The sequence below is a fragment of the Strongyloides ratti genome, scaffold srae_chrx_scaffold0000004, assembly GCF_001040885.1.
Source record: "Strongyloides ratti genome assembly S_ratti_ED321, scaffold srae_chrx_scaffold0000004".
Lineage (NCBI taxonomy): Eukaryota > Metazoa > Nematoda > Chromadorea > Rhabditida > Strongyloididae > Strongyloides > Strongyloides ratti.
Genome location: NW_020171512.1, coordinates 561744 through 585398, shown reverse-complemented (window position 1 = coordinate 585398; position 23655 = coordinate 561744). Strand labels below are relative to the sequence as shown.

Below are 23655 nucleotides of genomic sequence, written 5' to 3'. Positions count from 1 at the left end.
CTAAATTATTTATTTTATATAAAAATAAAAAAAATATTTATCATTATAAACTTTTTTTTTATTATTTAAAAATTCCAACTTTTTTTAGTATCATTATAATAATAATTTTTAAAAATAAAACAATTTTAAAAAGTGAAGTATTATTAACATCAAAAATATTATTCCTACTTTTAAAGTACATTTTTTATTTCTGAATCATGTTTTGAGATATAATTAAAGATTATTTTTAAATATATTATATTATTCATAAAATATATATTTTGTAATTAAAAAATAACCTTCAATTAAAAAAGTTAAAAGCAAATTTTTAAAAAATATTTTTAAAATACACCTTTTAAATGAAAATAATTAAACTTTAAATTCTATAAAAAAACAAAATATAATTTTTAACAATTTTTACTTATATATTTTTTTACACAAATTGATAAGCAAATTTAACGATATTTTAACCATTTTATTTGAAAATGTATAAATTTCTTAAATACAATATGAGATAATAAAAAAGCTTAACGATTTTAAAATAAAAAAAAGTAATTTTCATATACCTTTTATCAAATTTTATCGATCTTTATGATGAAATAATAGAAAACTGTATTTTAGATATACAAATAAACTTTTATTAGAAAAATAGTAAATTTATCTGAAACATCGTGATAATATACATTTCCAATTAATATTAACTTAAGAATAAACTTTTTCTAGAAAATGATAAAGTTTTAACATAATTTGAATGAAAAATTAAAATTAATTATTTTTAAATTCACTTTTATCATTATAATTTTTATTTCAAATTATTAACTGAAATTTTTAATATTAACAATTTTCTAAAATGATATCATAATTGGTTTACTGTGTATATAATATGATTATTTTTTTATCTTTATCAATTATTCTTAATCAAAAGAAAAATCAAACTTTTATATTGATAAAAAAAAATCTTTTTAATTGGAAAAAAGTTTGATGTGTTTACATTTCCATAAAAATAATTATATAATTAGGATGATTACAAATTATATTTATAGATTTTGCATAAAAAGTTGATTAACTATTTTAACATTGATAATAATTATAAATAAATTTTAATCCAAACAAATTATATAATAATTTTGAAGGAATAACATAAATAAATGTGATAACGATGATAACCTTATCAAAAAAATAAAATATATAACTTTTGAATAATTGGTTAATTAATATAAAATAATGTTACTTTTACTAAAAATTCTAAGTTTAATTTTTTTTTTTAAAGTCAGTAGTGTTTTTACACAAAATGTAAAAACAACACCTTCTACATCAAAATGTACTTTAACTTCTCTTGACTTAGTATTTGTTATTGATGAAAGTGGATCAATTGGAAAAACAAATTATGAAAAATCTATGAACTCAATTGCAAATATGGTAAATAATAGTTTAACAATTGGACAAAGTGTCTCTGTAAGAAAATAGTTAGTAAATTAAATATTTTTTTTTAGGATTCACATGTTGGTATGGTATTATTTAATCACTTACCACATTTATTATTTGATTTAAATAAATATACTAGTAATGGGGCTGTTATTCAAGCAATTAAAAATGCTCCATATAGTGGAGGTGGTACAAGTATCTATTTAGGTTTAAAATATGCTATTGAAAATGTTTTTGGAAAAGATGGGGATAGAGCATCTAGTCCTAATGTTATATTACTTATGACTGATGGCCAAGATGGTAGTGAAAATTTATTAAAAACATTAAATTTTGAAGCTACAAAAAAAAATATATCTATATATGCAATTGGTGTAGGAAAAAATTATAAATATAGTGAACTTTTAGCTGCAGCTGGAAATGCTTCAAGAGTTTTTAGTGCTGAAAATTATACAAGTTTAGAAAATGTATTAAATTCATTTTGTAAGAATGTACAAAATAATACTCCAAAACCAGATGATATTTCTGATTCTTCATGTTCAAAAAATATTAAAAATCTTTGGGTTGATATGGTATTTGTAGTAGATACAAGTAAAGGTGTTGGTAAATTAGGACTATTGGGAATTGAAGGAGCAATTGCTGGTTTTGTTAGTACAAACTTTACAATTGGTAGAAATAATATGAGATACAGTAGAGCTGGTATTGTTAGTATGGGAACATCAGCTAATATTATTGCAAATCTTGATAAATATTATAATAGTTTACAATTTACTGATGAGTTATTTAAAATACCTTTTAATAATGATGAAGAACCAAATATATATGATGGATTAAAAAAAGCAGAAACAATATTAAATCGTTCAACAGGAAATCCAAATAGAAAACAAGTAATTTATTTATTTAGTTCTAAAACAAATATTGAATGTAATTCAGTTGTTAGAAGTAGTTCTACTGATCAGGATCCTTGTCGTTTAGCTGCTTCATTAAAAGAAAAAGGTATTACAATAGTTACATTTGCTTTAAAATATGATAATAATAATAATGTTAATTTAATGAAAGATATTGGTTCTAATTGTTTTAATTTCTTTAATGATGAAACAATAATTGAAGATATGATAACAAGTGCTTTGTATGTAAATTGTTTTTGCCCACAACCATTAATACAATTTAAAGATGATACAAAGTGTCTTAAAACAGCTGAATGTATATATGTTCATGAGACACCATCAACATGGAATACAGCAAAAATTATATGTCCATTAGATGGTAAAAATGCTACATTAGCAAATGATTTTTCACAAGAAAAAAATGAATTTTTAGTTCAACAACTTAACACTTATAATTCTTATCCTTATTATATAGGTTTATATTTACAAGCACCTGGAAAATTTGTATGGAGTTCTGATACTTCTCTAGGGAATTACAAAAATTGGGATGTTAATGAGCCTAATTTAAAAAATGGTAATTGTGTTCAAATTAATTCAAAAGGAAAATGGGAAATGGTTAGTTGTAATGATTTTGAACATGCTTCAAATTACATCTGTGAAGAACCTGCCTGTGATGCAGATAATTTTTGTTCTTAAAAAAAGTTTTTTATTAATTTCTTTTATTAAAAAAATGATATAGAAACTTTTAATATAAATTATCCTTTTCAATTAATTAAAATAAATAAATATAAATCTATAGAAAAAAAAAATAACCTTTATAATGTTTTATTTTTTTTTTACTTAAAAATATTATTAAAAACAGCGGTAAAAGAAAAAATGTATTTATTAATATTTGTTTGTCATAATAAAAATACTATAGTTTTCTTAAATGTAAAATAAGTTATTTTATGGTTTTTTTTAATCAATTTACAAAAAATATAAACAAACAAAAAAAAATGTTTTCTTGTACAATTATATATTTTATGATAAAATGTAACAAATACAAAATTGAAAAATACAAGGAGCAAAAAAGTTATAATTTATAGTGATTTTTAAAAAAAATTTTTATTATTTTATATAGTATCAACCTCTTAATTTTAGAAAAAAGATATAATAATAAAGAAATCCTTAATGATAAAGTGATATTTTTTAAGTTAATTATTTTCAAATATTTAAAATAGTTATTGGTAGTTTAAAAAGTACAAATAGCATATTAAATATTCATTTTTCTCACAAACATATTATAATAATTTGTATGGCATTAATGAGAAAATACTCTTTCATAGTAAATAATTTTACCATCAAATATTGAAAATATATTTTATTTAATAAATTTTAACCAAGTAAGTAATCAAGTAATTTTTAATTTGTCAATATTTGCAATGTATTTTTGAAATTTAAGACCCATTTGTATAGTTTAATTTTACTACTAAATTAATATAAAAAAAAAGGTTAATATATCAATATCAATCTTTTAAAATACTATATTAAAAATCTTATTTCCCATTTCACGCATAACAAATTACTAGTGTTAAATTTATATATATAAAGACCATAAAATAAATTTTTTAATAGATATATTTCTTTACCTCATTAAATATTCTTCTTCAAAATATTGAAACTAGTTTATTTCACATCATTTAAATTCTTACTTCATTATCTTCTAAATGAAGAAAATTTTTAAATTACTAGCTTTCAATAAGAACAGTTATTTCTTTTTTGTTAATAACTGTAAATTTAGATACTATATTAGTAATCTAACTATGTTATTTTATTAATATAAATATTTAAAATAATAATTAAAGTACATTTATATTTAATTTATTTTTAGATTCAATTACAATCACTATGGCATCTGGAATGAAATTTCACTACTACAAACAAAAATCTGTTGTTACTTCACCTGATGTATCAGAAGTGTAGATTACAATTTTTTAAGTGATAAAATATTTTAATTTTGTATATTTTTAGTACAGCTGAAAAACGTTTAAATTCATTTAAAATGAAATTTCGTAGAAGTGGAAGTATTGGTATGCCATTTGTATCTGAAAAAGATATAAAATCAGTTAAAAAAGAAATGTCATTAGATGGTTGTTATGAAGAAGGTTTACAAGTATTAACTGTAATTATTAAATCTCAACGTAGTGGTGATACATTATCCAAACTAATGGCATCAATTCCTGTTAGTTAATTTTATTATTTTTCAATAAATAAATTTACTTTTTAGAATAATACCAGAATTAAACATATAGAAACAAGAGATCCACATTCTGGTAATCAATCAGAAATTGAAGTATTTCTTGAATTAGAATGGGAAGATAATATAACAGCATTTGATATTATTAATGAGTTAAAAAATAACAATTTAGATGTTGAAGAAGTATCAAGTACTATTAATCCAAAAGGTGCTTACATTATTGAAGATCCTGGATCTGAAGATGCATTAAGTGGTTCACAATGGTTTCCAAAAACTATTTATGATCTTGATCTTTGTTCTAAACGTGTTATAATGTATGGTGATGGTTTAGATGCTGATCATCCAGGATTTAAAGATAAAGAATATAGACAACGTCGTATGATGTTTGCTGAAATTGCTTTAAATTATAAACAGTATGTTTCTCTTGGGTATTAATATATTATAAAAAAATTTCTTTTAATAGAGGTGAACCTATTCCACGTATTGAATATACTGAAAGTGAAAAAAAAACTTGGTAAATTTTATATTTTAATTTTATCAATTTAAATAATATTTTTTTAAGGGGAATAATATATAAAAAATTACGTGAACTTCACAAAAAACATGCATGTAAAGAATTTTTAGATAATTTTGAATTATTAGAAAGATATTGTGGATATTCTGAAAATAATATACCACAACTTGAGGATATTAATAATTTTTTAAAATGTAAGTTAATTAAATAAGAAAAAAATTAACATATTTTAATTTAAAGCTAAAACAGGATTTAGAGTAAGACCTGTTGCAGGATATTTAAGTGCCAGAGATTTTTTGGCTGGACTTGCATTTAGAGTTTTTAATTGTACTCAATATGTTAGACATCATGCTGATCCATTTTATACTCCTGAACCTGATACTGTTCATGAATTAATGGGACATATGGCTTTATTTGCTGACCCAGATTTTGCACAATTTTCTCAAGAAATTGGACTTGCATCACTTGGAGCTTCAGAACAAGATTTAACAAATTTAGCTACATTATACTTTTTTTCAATTGAATTTGGTATGTGTGGTTGTTATTCATCTAATCCTGAAGATGGTGAAGAATTTGATGATAATGAAGAAAATATATCATTTAAAAAAAAAGAACTTAAAGTTTATGGTGCTGGATTACTTTCTAGTGCAGGTGAATTATTACATGCTGTTAGTGATAAAGCAAACATCTTAAGATTTGATCCAGATCGTGTTGTTAAACAAGAATGTATGATAACATGTTTCCAAACAGCATATTTTTATACTAAAAATTTTGAAGAAGCTCAACAAAAATTAAGGTAATTAATAAATATAATAATTTATAATACATTTTTATATATATTTAGAATGTTTACAAATAGTATGAATAGACCATTTATTGTTCGTTATAATGCTTATACAGAATCAATTGAAGTATTAAATAACAATAGATCTTTAACACTTGCTATTAATCAACTCCGTTCTGATATTAATCTTTTTGCATCCGCTTTACATTTTATTCTTTAATTCAAATCAATTGAAATAATTAAAAACGCTTTTTGACGGAGCTTTATTTACTGAATATTTACATAATTATAAAAGGTAAAGAAATTTATTATAAAAAAAGAAGAAAATTTTTATTATTATTAGCAATAATGGAAATTTATTAACAATTTCTTCAAATTTTTCCGTTAAAAACAAAATAATTAATTAACAAATTAATTTTTTTTCTACTTTATTAACATTGTGTTTTGACAAAGCTTTTTATTTTAAAATAAAAAAAGAAGTAATCATTTTATTGAATTTTTATATTTAAAAATCCATTAAAAAATTTTAAATTAATAAACTTTGATAAATTAATGTTGACAATTTTTAATTAAGTAAAATTTAAAATTAAATTGTTAAAGACAAAACTTTAGTTTCTTATAGACTATTTTAAAATAAATCTTTTACGTTAATAACTTTAAACTAAATATAGTTAAAAGTTTGATTTTATAAAAATTTATGTTAATATAAATATTTTTTTAAAAATGTTTAAATATATTTTTGATTTTTTTTTTCTTGATAAACTTTGTTGATATGATTTATGTAAAAGTCATATAAAATGTATTTTTAAGAGTTAATGAAGATTTTAAAAAATATTATTGTATATATTTGAATATAATATATATATATAATAAAAAAAATAAAATCATATTTTGTAAATATGTTAAAATGTTGATGCATAACTAATAAAATTGTTTTTTTTAAAAAGTATATTTTATAATACTTTTTTATGTCAATATATTATATAAATGATAAATTTTATTTGAAAAAAAAAAGATTATTATTTGTATTCCCTATTATGTTGTTAAAATTGTTGTATAGAAATTAAAAATATTTTATCTTTTGTGCATATATGTAAATATATATAATTTAATATATATTTAGTTTATAAATTATATTGAAATGCAAAATATTAGCGGAAAACAATTATCTCTTGATAATGATATAGAGCAAAAATTAATAACTCAAAGATCTAAAAGTGCTCCTCAAAGAAGAAAATGGTTTCAAAAAGGTTAATTTATTTATTATTTTTTTTATTTTTATATAATGTTTTATTTCTTTTTTTTTTTATTATAGAACACCAACCAACAACATCATTTTTGATGGATCATATGGTTACAACAAGATTAGTTAATGCTATAAATATATGGCATGATATACATTCTAATTTAATACAACTTAATATTAGAAAAGCAAGAAGTAACACAAAACTTTCAATTCAATCTGATATTTCTGAATATGTACAATCTGATACATGTGTTTCATATAATCGTAATTTTGATGATAGTTTATCTATTGAAAGTTTATCGTATGATTCAATTTCCGATATGTCATTTTCTGATTCAAGTGAAAATAAAGATGATGTAACATTATCAAATATAAATAAAAATATATCTTCATTTAATAATGATGCTAATGTTTTTGATGACAATGAATGTATTAATTCATTATCAGTGCAAGTTATCAATACAGAAGAAGAAGAATGGGAAAGGCAAAATGTATTAAACTCTTCAGTAACAAAAGAACAAATGAAAACGACAATTCCAGAGTTATCTGATCATTGGCGGTAGGTGTCACTATAAACTATAATTAAACTGTGAAATCTTGGTTATGTGATCCAAATATTTATATTAATATAACAACATTGATTGAAATGTTTTGAGAGAATTAAATTATTATATAATTTTAAAAATATTTTATAAATAGAATATCATTGAAATATTAATAGGTTCTTAAATTAATGATTTATTTAAAAAATTTTTAGAATATAAGTTACGATCCATTTGACATTAATATGAAATATAAGTATAGTAAATATTATTAATTATTATAGTTTATTAAAGTTATTATATATATTTTAATTTAATGATAAATTTTTATGGATCATTCAATTTTTAAAATTTATCTCATTGTTTTATTGCCTTATAAAATGTAATATTATACTATTATATCATTGCTTTTTAAAAGTCACTTAAGAACAAATTAATCTTTATTTAAATACCTCTTTTTAATATAATTTTTTTTCTTCACTCTCTTACCATACTAACATTTTTATAACATAGATAAAACTATTATGAAACACTTTTTATAATTATTAACAATTTTTAATATTTATTGGAATGTATAGATTTTTTTATATATTTATATCTATTAAAGTAAATAATTGACTTACATAATTTTATCATAAAATATTAGTTTTTACCAATTTGTACTTAAATTTTACTAATATATTATAGATATATATATATATATATATATATATTTTATAATTATTTAAAACCACCATTAACATTTAATAATGTTATTTATTAGCAATTTATATCTTTTTGTATTAAAAATTATTTTGTTTCATCTAATGATATTTAATAATTTAAAAATTTATTATGTTAAAATGATAGACAAAATATTCTTATCAATATTCATAATTTTTTTTCCATACTTAATTATAATTTTTGTTGATATAAATTATAAAGATTTTAAATTAATAATTCTACCTTTATACATAAAAATCATACACTTAAGCGCACAAACTTTTTTGCATAATATTTTATTTTAAGCCAAAAAAAAAAGAAATTTAGTTATTAATGATAAAATGTTGTAATTCTTTAAGAAAAATACGTAATCATTTAAAAAGACTTAACTAAGGTCATCTGACAATCCGATATAGTTTTTTTTTTTTGTTTATGTATCAATAATTCGAATTTTAATGATTGTCATCAAATAATAAACAATTTGACTTTTCTGCTGCCATTTTACTTGTCATTAATAATTTATTTTATTTTTTCATCATTACTTTTTTTTTGTGTTAAGATTAAAATATTGTTACTGTCATATTTATATAATGTTATTTTAAAGGTATTCATTTAACGATATAGTTAATCTTTAACGCTAAGCTACTACTTGTATGTTGCTAAATTTTATTTCTTATATATATACATATCCTTTTACCATTTATGATGCGTTAATAAATATATTTATCATTATATTTTTAAAGATGTATTAATAATTATAAATAATACAAAAAATTAAAAAAAAAAACAAATTAAAAAAAAAGTAAATATAATTTCATTTATTATAAATTGACATGTAATAACAGACTATTTTGTTAAATTTCATTATATAAGTTTATTTTTTAATTTTAAAAATATGAAGACATGATTATATGATTAAAGGATTATGTTAAAATTGTACGATTTCTTATACATTGTATGCGCAAACTAACATTAGCTCAAAAGTTAATATCTTATTTATCTATATATTTATTATTATTATTATTATTATTATATATTTCAATTAGTTATTAATGGTTTCATACATCCTAATAATATATGTTATTTTATTGTCTTCTTTTTAAATATATTTTTATTTAATTTTTAAAATTGAACATTTTAGAAAATATATTTATACATATACATTTTTTTATCATTTTTTTTTTTTAAATATTTATTATAATATATTTGACTCTATATTTTTCACAGTATATAAAAGTCGTTTGTGAGCGAGATAATCAGGAAATATAGCTATAATTATCACTTAAGATAAACTATTACATCTTATTGGGGTACTTTAATCCGGATTAAAATCTGCTTGTTAAGTATTTTTATCAGTTAAATGAACAACGTCTTCATTTATTGGTAGTATTTTATTTTCATACCTTATTAGAAATAATATTTTTATGAACGTTGTTTTCTTCTCTGGCACAGTATGGAAAATGATAAAATAGGAATTTCAACAACGCCTACTAGAGTTACAAGATCATCAACAAAATCTGTAAATGTTGAAAAAATTTCTAAATGTCGTTCAAAATATAGTACTACTTCAATGCCTATATCTAATATGTCAAGAAGAAATCAAACTTATCCATGGTATAGTCGTCCAATACATTTTATATTTAATAATCGAAAGTCAAATAATCAAGAATCTAAAATAAATTCACAATTAACCTGCCCAAGTACTTCTACTAATATAAATAAAGATGGTAATGAATATTGTCATGATAAAAATATGTCTAATTTATCTAATGAGAATAATAAAAATTCTATTGATATCAAGAAAGATACACCAACATTTTCATATGAAAGAAAAGATATAACATCTATTGATAATAATAAAAGAAGATTTTCTCTTGCACGATTTGCCCTAAAGAAATTTTCATATATAAAAAAAAATGAAAAAGTATGTTTAAATCACGAAACAAATTATCCAGTTCAATGTTTATATACAGGTTTGTATAAAAATAATTATATTATAATAAAAATTTTTATTAAAAATTTTAGATGAAAATGAATCTCCATCAATATCAGATAGTATTGAACAATATTCTAATAATGTTCTAGATACTCATAATAATTCTAATGATGATGAATATATTAAAAAATATAAACTTTTTTATGGTGCATTTAAAAATTCAGGAATTAAAAAAAAATATTCATATAGTAAAAGAAAAAGAAGTCTAGGTCCTAGTATGTCATTGGATCCAAATAAATTAATAAGAGATGAATCAATAAAAATTAAAAATGATAAAAGAAGACATAGTATTGAATCAATTCAACATTTAAGTATAAATTTAGTAGATGATACATTAATTGATAAATGTAATACAAAGTCAATTGTAAAATGTTATCATTGTCAACTAATTGAAGATTGTCATGCATTTTTACTTAAAACAGAACTTGAAAATGCTGTTATAAAACTTGCAAACAATTTAAAGGATTCTTCATGTGGTTATTCACATAAACCATGGTTATATCATGACTATATAAATGAAAGCAAAAAAAAATTCGCAAATAATACACAAACAACAAATACTTCTACTAACACTGGAGATTCACCAATCGCAAATGCAATTAATGCACATGCACGTAGTACACCTGATATTGTTGTATCATCTATTTGCTCTGAAGATGATGATAATGATATAACAAATAAAAATAGTGAGAATGGAAGTAGTATAGCAAATAGTTCTCCAAAGTTAGTTAAATTATTATTTTTATTTAAAAATATATTATAATAATTAAATTAAATTTTTAGTTCACCAATTATATGTAATTCTCCATCAACGACAATACAATTATATAATACAGTTAATCATAAATATATAACATATCCAGAGATTAATTCTCATATTGAAGGAATTACATCTATTCATGAAAATACAATAAATAATCATTCTGATGGATTAATTATGAATGAACAAACAACATTAAATATTATTAATGAAAAAAAGATTGAAAAAGATAAAACAAATTTTCAACAAATGGATTGTTTAAAATTGCCTAGTAATTCGTTAACATCATCCACTCATTCTGATTCAGGTTCTCCTCCTCGTTCTAATAGTATTGATCTTTCAACATTACGTCGTGATATTGAGATGTATAGTGTTAGTTCTAATGATAGTGAATGTGGTGGAGGAATCTCAGATTTTGAAAGTGACTACTGTCCTACACCAGCTGAAAGTATTCGTACTATACGTTCAAAATCATATGATCCTTCTAGTACAGCCACTGAAGTTCTTAGACGTGGTAGTAGAATTGATCATCTTTCAGAAATGTTTAGGTAAAAAAAAAAATTTTTTTCAAAGCATTTCAATGTTTTTATGTTTAAAAAAATTTTTTTTTTTTTTTTTTAATTTTTTTTTTTCTATAATTTGTAATTGCATATTTATATTTAATTAAAATTTTAGAAAAGCATTAGCAAAATCTCCAGTTGCAAAAAGAGCTGTTGTTGAAGATCCTATAGCAAAAACTATTACAATTAATAGAACATCCAATTATTGGTTTTCAAATGATATATTATCTACTGATCATATATGGACTAAATCAACAGGATTAACCTCATCAAGTACTATTGATACAGAATGTTATGCGGCTGATAAAGGATGCTATCATGCCGGAGATAAACGTCGTTGTCTAGCATGTCATATCGTAATTCATAATAATTGTACACCATTACTATCAAGGGTAATATTTAATTTTTAAAAAAAAAATATTTTTTATTAATAACTAAATTATCTTTTTTTTTTACTTTAGAATGAAATGGGTTGTAAACCAAGTTATTATGATATGACTGATAAAAAAAACAAATTATTAAAATGTCAGATTGAAAATATTCAAAAACATCATTGGGTTCATAGATGGAGATGTGAAGGTAGATGTGCACATTGTGGTAAATCATTTCAGCAAAAAAGATTCCGTGAAAAAGATATAATAGCATTAACATGTTCTTGGTGTAAATTAACAATACACAGTAAAAAACCATGTTTTAATATTGAAAGATTAGAAGAAGATTGTGATTTTGGTCAACTTGGATCTTTAATACTTCCTCCTTCATGGTTATTAAAATTACCAAATAATAAGAAAAAACATCGTCAACCACCAAATACATCAGGATTAAAAAATAAAGATAAAAGAAAAACATTTCGTTTTATTGTTAAACCAATTGATTGTGATTATGGTATACAAAAACATCCTTTATTAGTTTTTGTTAATCCAAAAAGTGGTGGTAATAAAGGTGCTAAAGCTTTACAAACATTTTGTTGGTTATTAAATCCACGACAAGTTTTTGATATAACAGCATTAAAAGGTCCTAAATTTGGGTTAGAAGTATTTCGTAAAATTGGTTCAAGATTAAGAATATTAATATGTGGTGGTGATGGTACAGTTGGATGGGTACTTAGTACATTAGATTCATTAAATTGGCCTATTTATCCTCCTATGGCTGTTATGCCATTAGGAACAGGAAATGACTTATCTAGATGTATGGGATGGGGTGGTGTATTTAATGATGAACCTTTATCACAGTTATTAAAAGCAATTGTTAATGATACAAGTATTACATACCTAGATAGATGGAAATTAAATGTCCAACCAAATGCAAATGTTTCATTAGATAATGGAGAGGAAATTAATGATGCTCTTCAAAGCTCTCTTCCTTTAACTGTAATGAATAATTATTTTAGTATTGGTGCTGATGCTCATGTTGCATTACAATTTCATCATTCACGTAGTGCAAATCCTCAAATGTTAAATAGTCGTTTTAAAAATCGTATTGCATATGGTGGACTTGGAACAATTGATTTATTTAAAAGAGCATGGAAAGATTTAACTGAATATATAAATGTTGAATGTGATGGTATAAGTATAACACAACGTCTTAAAGATAGTAAATTTCATTGTATTTTATTTCATAATATTACATATTATGGTGGTGGTACAACACCATGGGGTAATGAAGAAACAGAAACAATGCAAAAACAATCTTGTTGTGATGGTAAAATAGAAGTTTTAGGTTTTACAACAGCAACATTAGCTGCATTACAAATGGGTGGTAAAGGTGAAAGAATTGCTCAATGTTCATCAGCAAAAATAACAACAACTAAAGCAATACCAATGCAAGTTGATGGTGAACCATGTCTTTTAGCACCATCAACAATTTTTATATCATTTCATAATAAAGTACCAATGCTTAAAAAAGAAAAAAAATCTAATACAACACCAGGATTAATAAAAAAAAATAAAAATAAATTAAGTGTATCACAAACAAATACAATTACACTTGTTAATGTTAAAATACCTGTAATAGTTGTTGGAAAAGAAGATTTTGACATGTATAGAGATTCATTTGATAGACTTAAAGATACTGCATTTGAATTAGGAATAATTAATGTAGAAGCAGAATTAGAATTAGAACAAGTAAGAATTCAAGTACAAAAATTATTATCTGATCATCCAGCTTTACCATATGAACCTGAAAAAGATTGGAGCTTTTTGGATTGTAAGTTATTAAAAATATTAATATTATATATATAAATAAATAATACTTTAGATGTCTCAAATTCTGAAGAAGGAACTTTTAAAGTTTCTAAACATTATGAAATATCTCAAACAGTAGCGGATATTTGTAATGTTGACGATTGTATAGTTATTCTTGATGACTCTTTTCCATCGTTAACAGAACGTGCTCAAGTAATTGGAAATGATTTAGCATTTACACCATCAATGTTAGTTTTATTAATTATTTTTTTTTTAATATTATTACATAAATAATATTTTTTTTAGTGACTATGAAAAAAAACCAAGTACAACTGAACATTCATTAAATGAGGCTTTACGTCTTGTTTTAAATAGCGATCAAAAAGAAACTCACTTATAAATAAAAATATTACGTCGTAGATATTTTTTTTTAATTAAATGAAAAAAAAAAGTAATGAAAAATATTATCGTTTATAGTATAATTTGTTTTAACATAAAATGAATGTATAACAATGCAATTTTTTTTACTTTACATAAATATTCAAAGTATAAACTTTAAAAAAAGAATAATCATAATAAAATAATTTTAATATTTAAAAATTAATTTTTGCAAAAAATTCAGCATCTTCCTTTCGACATGCTGAATCAATTTTTAGTGGATGAATGTATGGATATATACCAAAATAAAATATTTGAAATAATATAAAACCTATTAAAAAACCTAATTGTGTTAGACAATGAAATATCCAGATTGTTCTTTTTTTAAATGTAAGATGAAAAAAGGAGGAATTTTTTGTATTATTAACTTTCGGAAATTGAATATTATTAGAAGTTTCCTTATTTAATAATGTATTTAATGTAACATTATATCCATCAATTAATTCTTCCTCTTTATTATTAATTAATCCTTCTTCTATATTATTTCTTTTTAATTCATTTTTTTTAACTAATGTAGTAGCATTTGATGTAGCCAGTATCATTTTACAAAAATTTGGTAAAAAATTAAACTTTTCACTAGGTATATATGTACGTTCTCTCATAAATCTTAATATTGATAATTTTATAAGAGAAAAAAATACAATACAAAAACAAACACCTAAATATACATCCATTGCTTTTATATAACTAACTCTTGGCATAACTTCATTATATGAAAATAATAAAAATGTTATTGCTAGTATAATTGATATCATATCATGAAATGATGTTTGATTATCCATCCATAATGAAACCCATGATGTTATAACAATAGCAGTTGATGGAATAATTAATTGAAGAAAACAATAACCTATTGAACGTTTAAAAATAAAACATATATATAGTCTACTATAAGTTCCAGTTGCATATGTTTCATTTCTTTTTGTCACATATGCTTCAATTATTTGAAAATCTGGTAATCTTATATTTCCAAGTTTTAAAGCTTTTCTTTCATTATGCCTAGACCAATTATATTGAAGAAGATCTATAGTATGACCATCTGTAAAAAAATAAATAAATAATTAAATTTTACTTTGAAATCATTAAATATAATAAAAAACAACTTACAACTTTCAATATCTAATTTACATAATTGTGAATCAAATGGAAATAATGTCAAATCCATAAGACATTCAGCAACAACAGATATTCTTCTACTATATAAAACAAAACCATCATTACGTAAACGTAATAATGAACGATGTGAAATTGATCTTTCTTTAGGATTTTTAGATTGAATAGAATTTGGAAAAAATGTATCAGCATGCCATATATTATCAACATAACTTTCATGTAATTCTAATGTTTTTTTATTTTGAAAATCTTTTTTATTAAAAGCTAATCTAGGATCAGTCCACATTTCTCTATATATTAATTCTAATGAATAATCCATTGTAACTTCTGATACTGCTCTTACATTATTAACAACAACAGACACAAAAACAGTTACAGGTTCAGAATTACTATTATTTTTTGGAAATTCACGATGATCATAATGAATTTTGCGTAAAAAATTTAAAAAATGTAATGATTGCCTTAATAATAAAATAATATTAAACAAAAAAAATGTTATATTTATTGTAACAAACCCATGATAAATTATTTTTCTATCATTTATATACTCTTCCTCTTCTTCCTCCATATCATTTTCCATTTTTAATGCTAAATTTATTTTTTTTGATTTAAGTTTATTTGTTCTCATTGTTAATATCTAAAAAAATAAAAATATGAAATATAAATAATATTTTATACAGTGATATAAGATACATACAGTAGGAGTAAACAATATTATTCCAATAAATATAACTTTTTTATACAGCATATCTACAAAAATTATTTTTTGTTCTTTTAATTTTATAAAACTATAAAGATATTATAAAAATTTGATATAAAAAAAATATTACTATTTCTTTAATGAACTATTGAAACAAAGGAAATGAAAATAAAGAGGTACTATGTATTTGAAGAAGTATAAATATGTTAAAGAAATATTAAATAAACATTTTAAAACTTTTTTTATATATTTCATAATATCTTTTAGTAGACCATCATTTAAAGATTGTAAATTTAATATCTAAACATAAATTGTTCCTATTTTACAAATCTTTCAATTTTTTATTACTATATTATACTTAATACAAATCATTCATCATTGGGAGGGATATTAATTTTTAAAGTGTATGCTATAAAGAAAATGTTTATATTATTATATAACAATATAATAAAAGATATTTAATATGATTGAAAAATTAGCAGTGACATTAATGTTAGTCATATTTTTTTTGAACTAAAAAATAAATTATTTCTTTACTTATTTATTTATTAAATTATGTTTTCAAATAAAAAAAAGATCAAATATTATTTTATAAAAATAAAATGAATATTTTAGTAAAGTTATGTCTTTTGGGACAATTTTGAATTATATATATATTTTTTTTTATTTTTTAAAATTTTACTATTACAAATTAAATATTACTATTGTTTATATTAAGAAAAAAAATTTATGAAAGATAAATAATATAAAATTTTTTTATAAAATATAAAATATTTTAATTTTCCGAAAGATTTTTAAAAAAAATTTAAAAAATTTGTTTTACTGATTTTGATAGATAATCAACTATTTTTTTTTATGTACACGTAAATAGTTAGTATATTGAAATTAGATTATTTGAGAAATTTCAAGGAAATGTTTTTTTTACGATATATCGGCATACCATTCTGCGTGTTCTTTTAAACAAGCTGGATCTATTGCTGTATTGTGTAAATTTGGATAAATAAGAAAATAAAAAAGGCAAAACAAAACAAATCCAGCAAAAAAAACCATCTAAAAATATAAATATAATTATATATATATTTTTTTTTACTTACTTGTGATACAAAATGAAATCTTTTAACAGATCTTTCATTAAATGTAAATTTTGGAATAAATCTTCCAAAATATTTATACCGATTTCTATTACCAAAAAATTCAACATATGTATCAACTTGATTTACATTACTATTAATTGATATTGGCATTGTTATAGTTTGATAATTAACAGATTCATTACGTGATGATTCAGAATTATTACCTAAATGATTTTCTATCACTCTATTTTCAATACTATTTTTTTGTACAAATGGTAACATATTATGAAGAACTGATTTTGTATGCTTTTTTTCCAACTTTTGACGTAAATATTTAACAAAAGCTAATTTTATTAAAGAAAGAAAGACAATCATAAAACACACACCCAAATAGACATCCATTGCTTTAATATAACTAACTCTTGGCATCATTTCATTATATGAAAATATTAAAAAAGTTATTGCTAATATAATCGATATCATATCCTGAAATTCTGTTTCACTTTCCATCCATAAAGAAACCCATGATGTAATTACAACAGCAGTTGATGGAATAATAAGTTGAAGGAAACAAAATCCAGATGAGCGTGTAAATATAAAACAAACATACAATCTACTATAATCACCCGTAGCATAACTTTCTAATTGACTTGTCACATATGCTTCTTTTATTTGAAAATCCGGAAGTCTTATTTTTGCCAATTTTAATGCTTCTCTTTGTCCAGTTGACCATCTATATCTCACTTGGTCTGCTGTATATCCATCTTAAAAAAATAGAAAAATTTATTTATTTTTTTTAAATATTTCAATAAACATACAACTTTCAATTCCCAATTTGCATATTTGTGAATCAAATGGAAATAAAGTAAGATCCATAGGGCATTCAGCAACAATTGATATTCTTCTACTGTATAATACTTGTCCTTTTTCATTCAATCTTAGTAATGATCTATGTGATATTGATTGTTTTTGTGGATTTTTTGATGCAATTGCATTAGGCATAAATGTATCTGGATGCCATAAAAAATTAGTATAACTTTCATGTAATGCTAATTCTGTTTTATTATTAAAAATATTTTTATCAAAATCTAATCTTTTATCAAACCATGCTTCTCTATAAAATAATTCTAATGCATAATCCATTGTAACTTCTGAAACAGCTCTTATATTTGAGACGACAACTGATACATCTACAAACACTGGTTCTAAAAATAATTTATATATAAAAAATTTTAATTTATATTATATAAATCTTACCACCTTCATTATATGGACATTGACGATGATCATATTTTATACGTTTTAAAAATTGAAGAAAATCTCTTGTTTCTCTAAAAATAAAATAAAAAATAAATATATATTTTTATGTCACTCATTATAAGATATGATTAGTAGTTTTAAAAATTTTAATTAGTATAAAGATAGATATAAGAAAGATAAAAATTTTCTTACCCATTCATATTTTTTATGTTGTTTCTAAAAAAATAATAATATATGAAAGAGATTGATATAAACATAAATACTCTTTACAAAAAGCATGTTGATAAATATTTTATATATTGCTTTTTTTTTATTATATTAATTTTAAAATTTTTAACATACCCTTGTTCAAAAATAGCATCTTTACTAACACTTAATTGTTTAGAGTTGAGTTCTTTTTCAAAGTCATTTTTTTCTTTATCAAAAAAATTAAATGATTCACTTTCTTGTTCACTTTCATCATAATAATCGTCCATTCCTGAAATTAATCCTTTTGCTACCATTCTATTTTTATGTTTTGTTCTCTGAATATTCATAGCCGTAATCTAAATTATAATTAATGAAATATTACCAAGTTAATTTACCTCATTTTGTCCTGCACCAGTACATACTATTGTATTGAGAAAATCTATTAATAGAAAACATACCAAAAAATTTAATATTTTTATCATTTCTATAAAAAAAAATGAATACTGACAAATTAATTTTTATATTTTAAATATTTGTTTATTAAAATAATTTATTAAACATTAATAATAACATATTAAAAATAATATAATATATGTAGTAAATTTTTACATAAATCATTTTCAATAAGTAATAAAACTTTTTATACTAAATGTGGAGCCATTGAATCTTAGATTAATGATATAATTGTAGTTAGATATTTAATAAATACAATTGATATACCAATAACACATTATGAACACAATTTACGGCATTACTAATATAAAACAATAAAATCAAATAATCAATTTAATAACAATTTATTTTTATTAAAATAGTATAAGGTTGTCATAAAATATAAATAATAAGTTAAAAAAAAATTTTTTTATAATACAAACAATACAATTTTATTATTTGAAAAATTTTTAAATAAAAAAAAACAAAAACAATAGGTCTATAATAAAGTTTATATTATTTCCTATTTATGTGATCTAATCATTTTAATATTATAATTCTTATCCATCTATTCAATTTAAAATAAAAAAATTTTTTTTCTCACTAATAAACACAATGATGAATGTTTAGAAAAGGAATATTACTAAGAGATAAATAATATCTTTATCAAAAGAAATCAAAGTTTATTTTGAAACAATAAATTAAATTTTAAAGTATTTAATTAATTTTTAAAGCATTTATTAATTTACTTATAAAGAAAGTAATCCATTAAATAATAGTAATTATGTTTCAATCCTTATTAACAAAAAAAATATATAAAAATATATATTTTAGATGAATGTTATAACATTGTTTAAAAACAAAATATATTTTAAAAAAAAATTTATTTTATAACATAAAGAAAAAAGATAATTTTGCCACTTTGATGTACATAAAATACATGTCCATCTTTCATTCAATATTATATTAATATTACTCAAAATAATTAAATTAAATATTTTTATAATTTAAATAAATAAAATAAACCTTAAAATATCATTTCATAATCAGTTGATACTTCATTTTTATAATTCTTTAAATTGATAAAAAGGTTTTACACAATTTTTTAATCTATTAAACATATGGTTTTAATAATTGTAAGCACATTTAAACTTAAATCATATATGTTCAAATAAATTATTTTATATTATAACCTCTCTTTGATCATTTTTCCCTTAATTGCAAAAATTATTTAAAAAATTATGTTTTATAAATGAATAGTTAACTAAAGATATAAAGTATTTAATATTATAAAATTTTTTCTTATTTTAAACATCATCTTGAGATATAAAATTGACTTTTAAAATAAATATAAAAATCATTAAATAATGTTTTAAAATGTTTCTTAGTATAATAATTAAAAAAGACTTCAAAACAATATCATTTGGAATAAATTTTGTTCAAATATTTATATAAAAAATTTAAAAATATATGTATATAAATAATAGTAAATTTTTTTTATCTTTATAAAGGAATGTTTTATACATAATATAGAAAATTTATTTACTAAAATTAAATAATAAAGTTTAGAGATTATGAATAAATTTTTATTCATAAATATATATTATTTAAGTTTAAAGATTAAAGTTTACTAATGTTTTTTTTGTCACATTTTTTAACTTCTTTTAAATCAACATAAGAATTTAAAATAACATCTTTTCCATTTTCTATGGTAGTTACTTTAAAAATAATGCGATTTCCTTTTTGCCACATACTGGTGACTAATGTATCACCAGGCATTACAGGATTTACAAAACGAACTTTAATGGCTTTGAAAAGGGAAGCATCATTATTGGCAAAACATTTAATTATATGTCTTGTTGCAAAACCTAAAGTGCATAAACCATGAAGAATTGGTTTATCAAAACCAGACATTTTAGCAAACATTGGATCAATATGTAATGGATTAAGATCACCACCACCTTGACGATATAATGATGCTTGATATGGAGATGTTTTTTCTTCATATACCATATCTGGTAAAGTATCTGGCATTGTACATGTTGCTTTTTCATGTATAGATTTACGATTTCCACCAAAATTCCCATGTCCACGGTAAACAGTAGAAAATTGTTGTGTTGCAATTTTTTCCCCTGTATCTACATCATATGAATCAACTAAAAAAATATATTAATATATTTATATATTTTATAATACCTTCACTTAAAACAATTGCAACTTTTCCTTTATCAATTATATCAATAACTTTGGGAATATTTTTTAATGTACCTTCACATGGCAATGGTTTAAAAACTTCAATGTAATGTTCACCATGAAGAATTGACTGAAGATCAAATATAACTCCTGGCCAATCAGTCATTTGAGAATTAGCAGAAAAACCTGGTGATACAATAAATGTTGGAAATACTTGAAAATCTTCATGATTTTCATAGATAAATTTTAAATCACTTGTTGTTGTAGCACCAATACCAAGTGCATAAATAATAGCATCACGAGAATCATATGAAAATTCTACAGGTTCTCCTTTATGTTTTGTAGCAAGAGATGGATCCATAATTTGTTAGTAATAATTAAGAAATCAAGTAATATATGTTATACTTTAATATAGTAATATAAATTTTATAAATTGATTTTATCACTACTAACAACACTATCTTATTATTATTGTATATTGTAGTGTAGTTTGTTTCCCTTTTTATACATATTTCATTATTAAACTAATTGATGTAGATTTAATAAAAAGGTCTTTCATATTGCAAATTTAACAATAAAACTAAATTGTATATCAACAATTTTTAACTTGTAAAAAAATTCATAAATCTTTAAACATTTACTGCTCTTTTAAATATAATAAATCTTTATTATTTGTATTCAAAATTTAAGAAAAATTTTTGATTGTAATTTTTATTAAAAAAAAATTATATGCAACATAAAAATTTGATTATAAATGAATGTATATCTTACTATATAACCCTTCATTTTTTTAAATAAATTGTAATTATATTACTCTTAGTATTTCCATTATATTTTTTTAAACAAATCCAGTTACTAATTGTTTGAGATATATTATTAACATATATTTTAGATATTTTATTATTATTATAAATTATACATGTATGCCTATTGTTAATAGTAAATTAACTTTATTCTTTATACTTTTATCATCTTTTTACAATATAATATTCATATAGCTAAAAATATTTGTTTTATACAACGTGTTAACTTTCATATTAGTAATCATAGAATTGTGAAATTTTTTTTTATAGATAGTATCAATTGGTAGAACGTTTATGCTTACGTTTCAAATATAGTTAACATATTTCTTTCTTTCTTTTATTTTATTATTTTAGTTAAATTTAAAGATTATTTGTTATGGATAACAATACTACTTTAAATTTTTTAAATTTTAATGATCCTCCTTCAAATGATATTCTTACATCAAATATTTCTGGAAATTCTAGAAATACAAATATACCATCATCACAAAATAATGGTTTTAATATTGATGATAAAGGAAAAAAGACAACATATTTAGATGCAATTCAAAATTATTTTAATATTGATACAAATATGGTATGTTTTATAATATATATAATTTTATTAGTTATAGTTTTTAAATCGATTATATTGTTCTGTTTTTCCATTTAAAAAATCAAATTTTATTGTGGATGTAATTGAAAATAGTCCTGATATTTATGGACCATTGTGGATACTTTTAACATTAGTTCTTTGTATTGGTGTTACTAATAGTCTTGTTCATTTTTTTAATAGTTATGGTGAACAGTCAGCTGAAGTAGATTTTGGAATGGTATCGGCTGTCTTTACATTATTTTCTATGTATATTTCTTTAATTCCATTAGGTCTTTATTTTTATTTGAGTTATAATAGTGCATCAATTAATTATACATATATGGAAATTTTATGTACATATGGATATAATCTTACAATTTTGGTACCTATTTCAATTTTATATCATTTTAATTTTTCATTTTGGAGGATATCATTAATTATTATTAGTGTTGTTATAACATTTACCATTTTATATGGTACATTTTGGCCTGCATTAAAAAATTTTGAAAAAAAAAATGAAGCATTAATAGTTATGGCATTAATTTTAATTTTACAATTTGCTGTTATAACATTATTAAAAGTATATTATTTAGATACTTTATCACCAATCAAAATACCAAATGATAATTCACAGGTAATTTATCCATATACACAAGGATCAAATTTAGTTAAAGGTTTAAATATAGATAAACCAAATATTTTAAAAGAAAATAACGTATCTAATATTGTTAATACTACGGAAATATCTACAACTATAAAAACAAGTGTGAAGTTGATATCTGAAACCACTAATAAATTTTTAAATAATAGTGAAAATTTATCTGATAAAATTTTGAATACTAAGAGAATGGTAGTTATAAATATTACATCTGCTATTACTTCTGAAATAACTACAGTGCCATCTCTCATATCAAATATAACTCGCAATTAAAAAGCTGGTGGACGATAATTCATTATTAACATTATAAATTTTTAATAACGTTATTATTATTTTAAAATAAAAAAAAACAATACTTTTATTTCTAGTATTCTTTTATAAAATAAATTTTCAAATATTTTTCCATCTATA

At 21.2% G+C, this 23655-nt stretch overlaps 8 protein-coding genes across 8 annotated transcripts; 5 read left to right on the top strand and 3 right to left on the bottom strand.

Moving 5' to 3' along the window:
- Window positions 1–1203: 1203 nt before the first annotated feature.
- On the top strand, window positions 1204–2984 carry SRAE_X000213800 (C-type lectin domain and von Willebrand factor, type A domain and C-type lectin-like domain and C-type lectin fold domain-containing protein; the record flags this gene model as incomplete). The annotated part of the gene is made up of 2 exons (XM_024644385.1): window positions 1204–1434; window positions 1473–2984. The coding sequence occupies 2 exons, from the start codon at window positions 1204–1206 to the stop codon at window positions 2982–2984; spliced, it is 1743 nt and encodes a 580-aa protein (XP_024499609.1).
- Window positions 2985–4175: 1191 nt separating this feature from the next.
- On the top strand, window positions 4176–6042 carry SRAE_X000213700 (Aromatic amino acid hydroxylase family and Tyrosine 3-monooxygenase-like family and Aromatic amino acid hydroxylase, C-terminal domain-containing protein; the record flags this gene model as incomplete). Its single annotated transcript, XM_024644374.1, has 7 exons — window positions 4176–4246; window positions 4299–4509; window positions 4555–4937; window positions 4988–5038; window positions 5087–5232; window positions 5279–5834; window positions 5883–6042. The coding sequence occupies 7 exons, from the start codon at window positions 4176–4178 to the stop codon at window positions 6040–6042; spliced, it is 1578 nt and encodes a 525-aa protein (XP_024499608.1).
- A 921-nt stretch (window positions 6043–6963) lies between these two features.
- SRAE_X000213600 (Hypothetical protein) lies at window positions 6964–7631 on the top strand (the record flags this gene model as incomplete). Its single annotated transcript, XM_024644363.1, has 2 exons — window positions 6964–7072; window positions 7138–7631. The coding sequence occupies 2 exons, from the start codon at window positions 6964–6966 to the stop codon at window positions 7629–7631; spliced, it is 603 nt and encodes a 200-aa protein (XP_024499607.1).
- A 2134-nt stretch (window positions 7632–9765) lies between these two features.
- SRAE_X000213500 (Diacylglycerol kinase) lies at window positions 9766–14211 on the top strand (the record flags this gene model as incomplete). Its single annotated transcript, XM_024644351.1, has 7 exons — window positions 9766–10285; window positions 10338–11031; window positions 11092–11616; window positions 11744–12020; window positions 12090–13833; window positions 13885–14059; window positions 14118–14211. 7 exons carry the CDS (start codon window positions 9766–9768, stop codon window positions 14209–14211), a joined length of 4029 nt encoding a protein of 1342 aa, XP_024499606.1.
- Window positions 14212–14404: 193 nt separating this feature from the next.
- Window positions 14405–16110, bottom strand: SRAE_X000213400 (Gamma-aminobutyric acid A receptor/Glycine receptor alpha family and Neurotransmitter-gated ion-channel transmembrane domain and Neurotransmitter-gated ion-channel family and Neurotransmitter-gated ion-channel ligand-binding domain-containing protein; the record flags this gene model as incomplete). The annotated part of the gene is made up of 4 exons (XM_024644340.1): window positions 14405–15288; window positions 15357–15823; window positions 15878–15999; window positions 16060–16110. The coding sequence occupies 4 exons, from the start codon at window positions 16108–16110 to the stop codon at window positions 14405–14407; spliced, it is 1524 nt and encodes a 507-aa protein (XP_024499605.1).
- An 873-nt stretch (window positions 16111–16983) lies between these two features.
- Window positions 16984–19066, bottom strand: SRAE_X000213300 (Gamma-aminobutyric acid A receptor/Glycine receptor alpha family and Neurotransmitter-gated ion-channel transmembrane domain and Neurotransmitter-gated ion-channel family and Neurotransmitter-gated ion-channel ligand-binding domain-containing protein; the record flags this gene model as incomplete). The annotated part of the gene is made up of 6 exons (XM_024644329.1): window positions 16984–17112; window positions 17157–17899; window positions 17954–18340; window positions 18393–18466; window positions 18738–18940; window positions 18980–19066. The coding sequence occupies 6 exons, from the start codon at window positions 19064–19066 to the stop codon at window positions 16984–16986; spliced, it is 1623 nt and encodes a 540-aa protein (XP_024499604.1).
- A 1570-nt stretch (window positions 19067–20636) lies between these two features.
- SRAE_X000213200 (Peroxisomal multifunctional enzyme type 2) lies at window positions 20637–21570 on the bottom strand (the record flags this gene model as incomplete). Its single annotated transcript, XM_024644318.1, has 2 exons — window positions 20637–21172; window positions 21213–21570. 2 exons carry the CDS (start codon window positions 21568–21570, stop codon window positions 20637–20639), a joined length of 894 nt encoding a protein of 297 aa, XP_024499603.1.
- An 818-nt stretch (window positions 21571–22388) lies between these two features.
- SRAE_X000213100 (Hypothetical protein) lies at window positions 22389–23290 on the top strand (the record flags this gene model as incomplete). The annotated part of the gene is made up of 4 exons (XM_024644307.1): window positions 22389–22589; window positions 22627–22853; window positions 22896–23220; window positions 23273–23290. The coding sequence occupies 4 exons, from the start codon at window positions 22389–22391 to the stop codon at window positions 23288–23290; spliced, it is 771 nt and encodes a 256-aa protein (XP_024499602.1).
- Window positions 23291–23655: the final 365 nt, after the last annotated feature.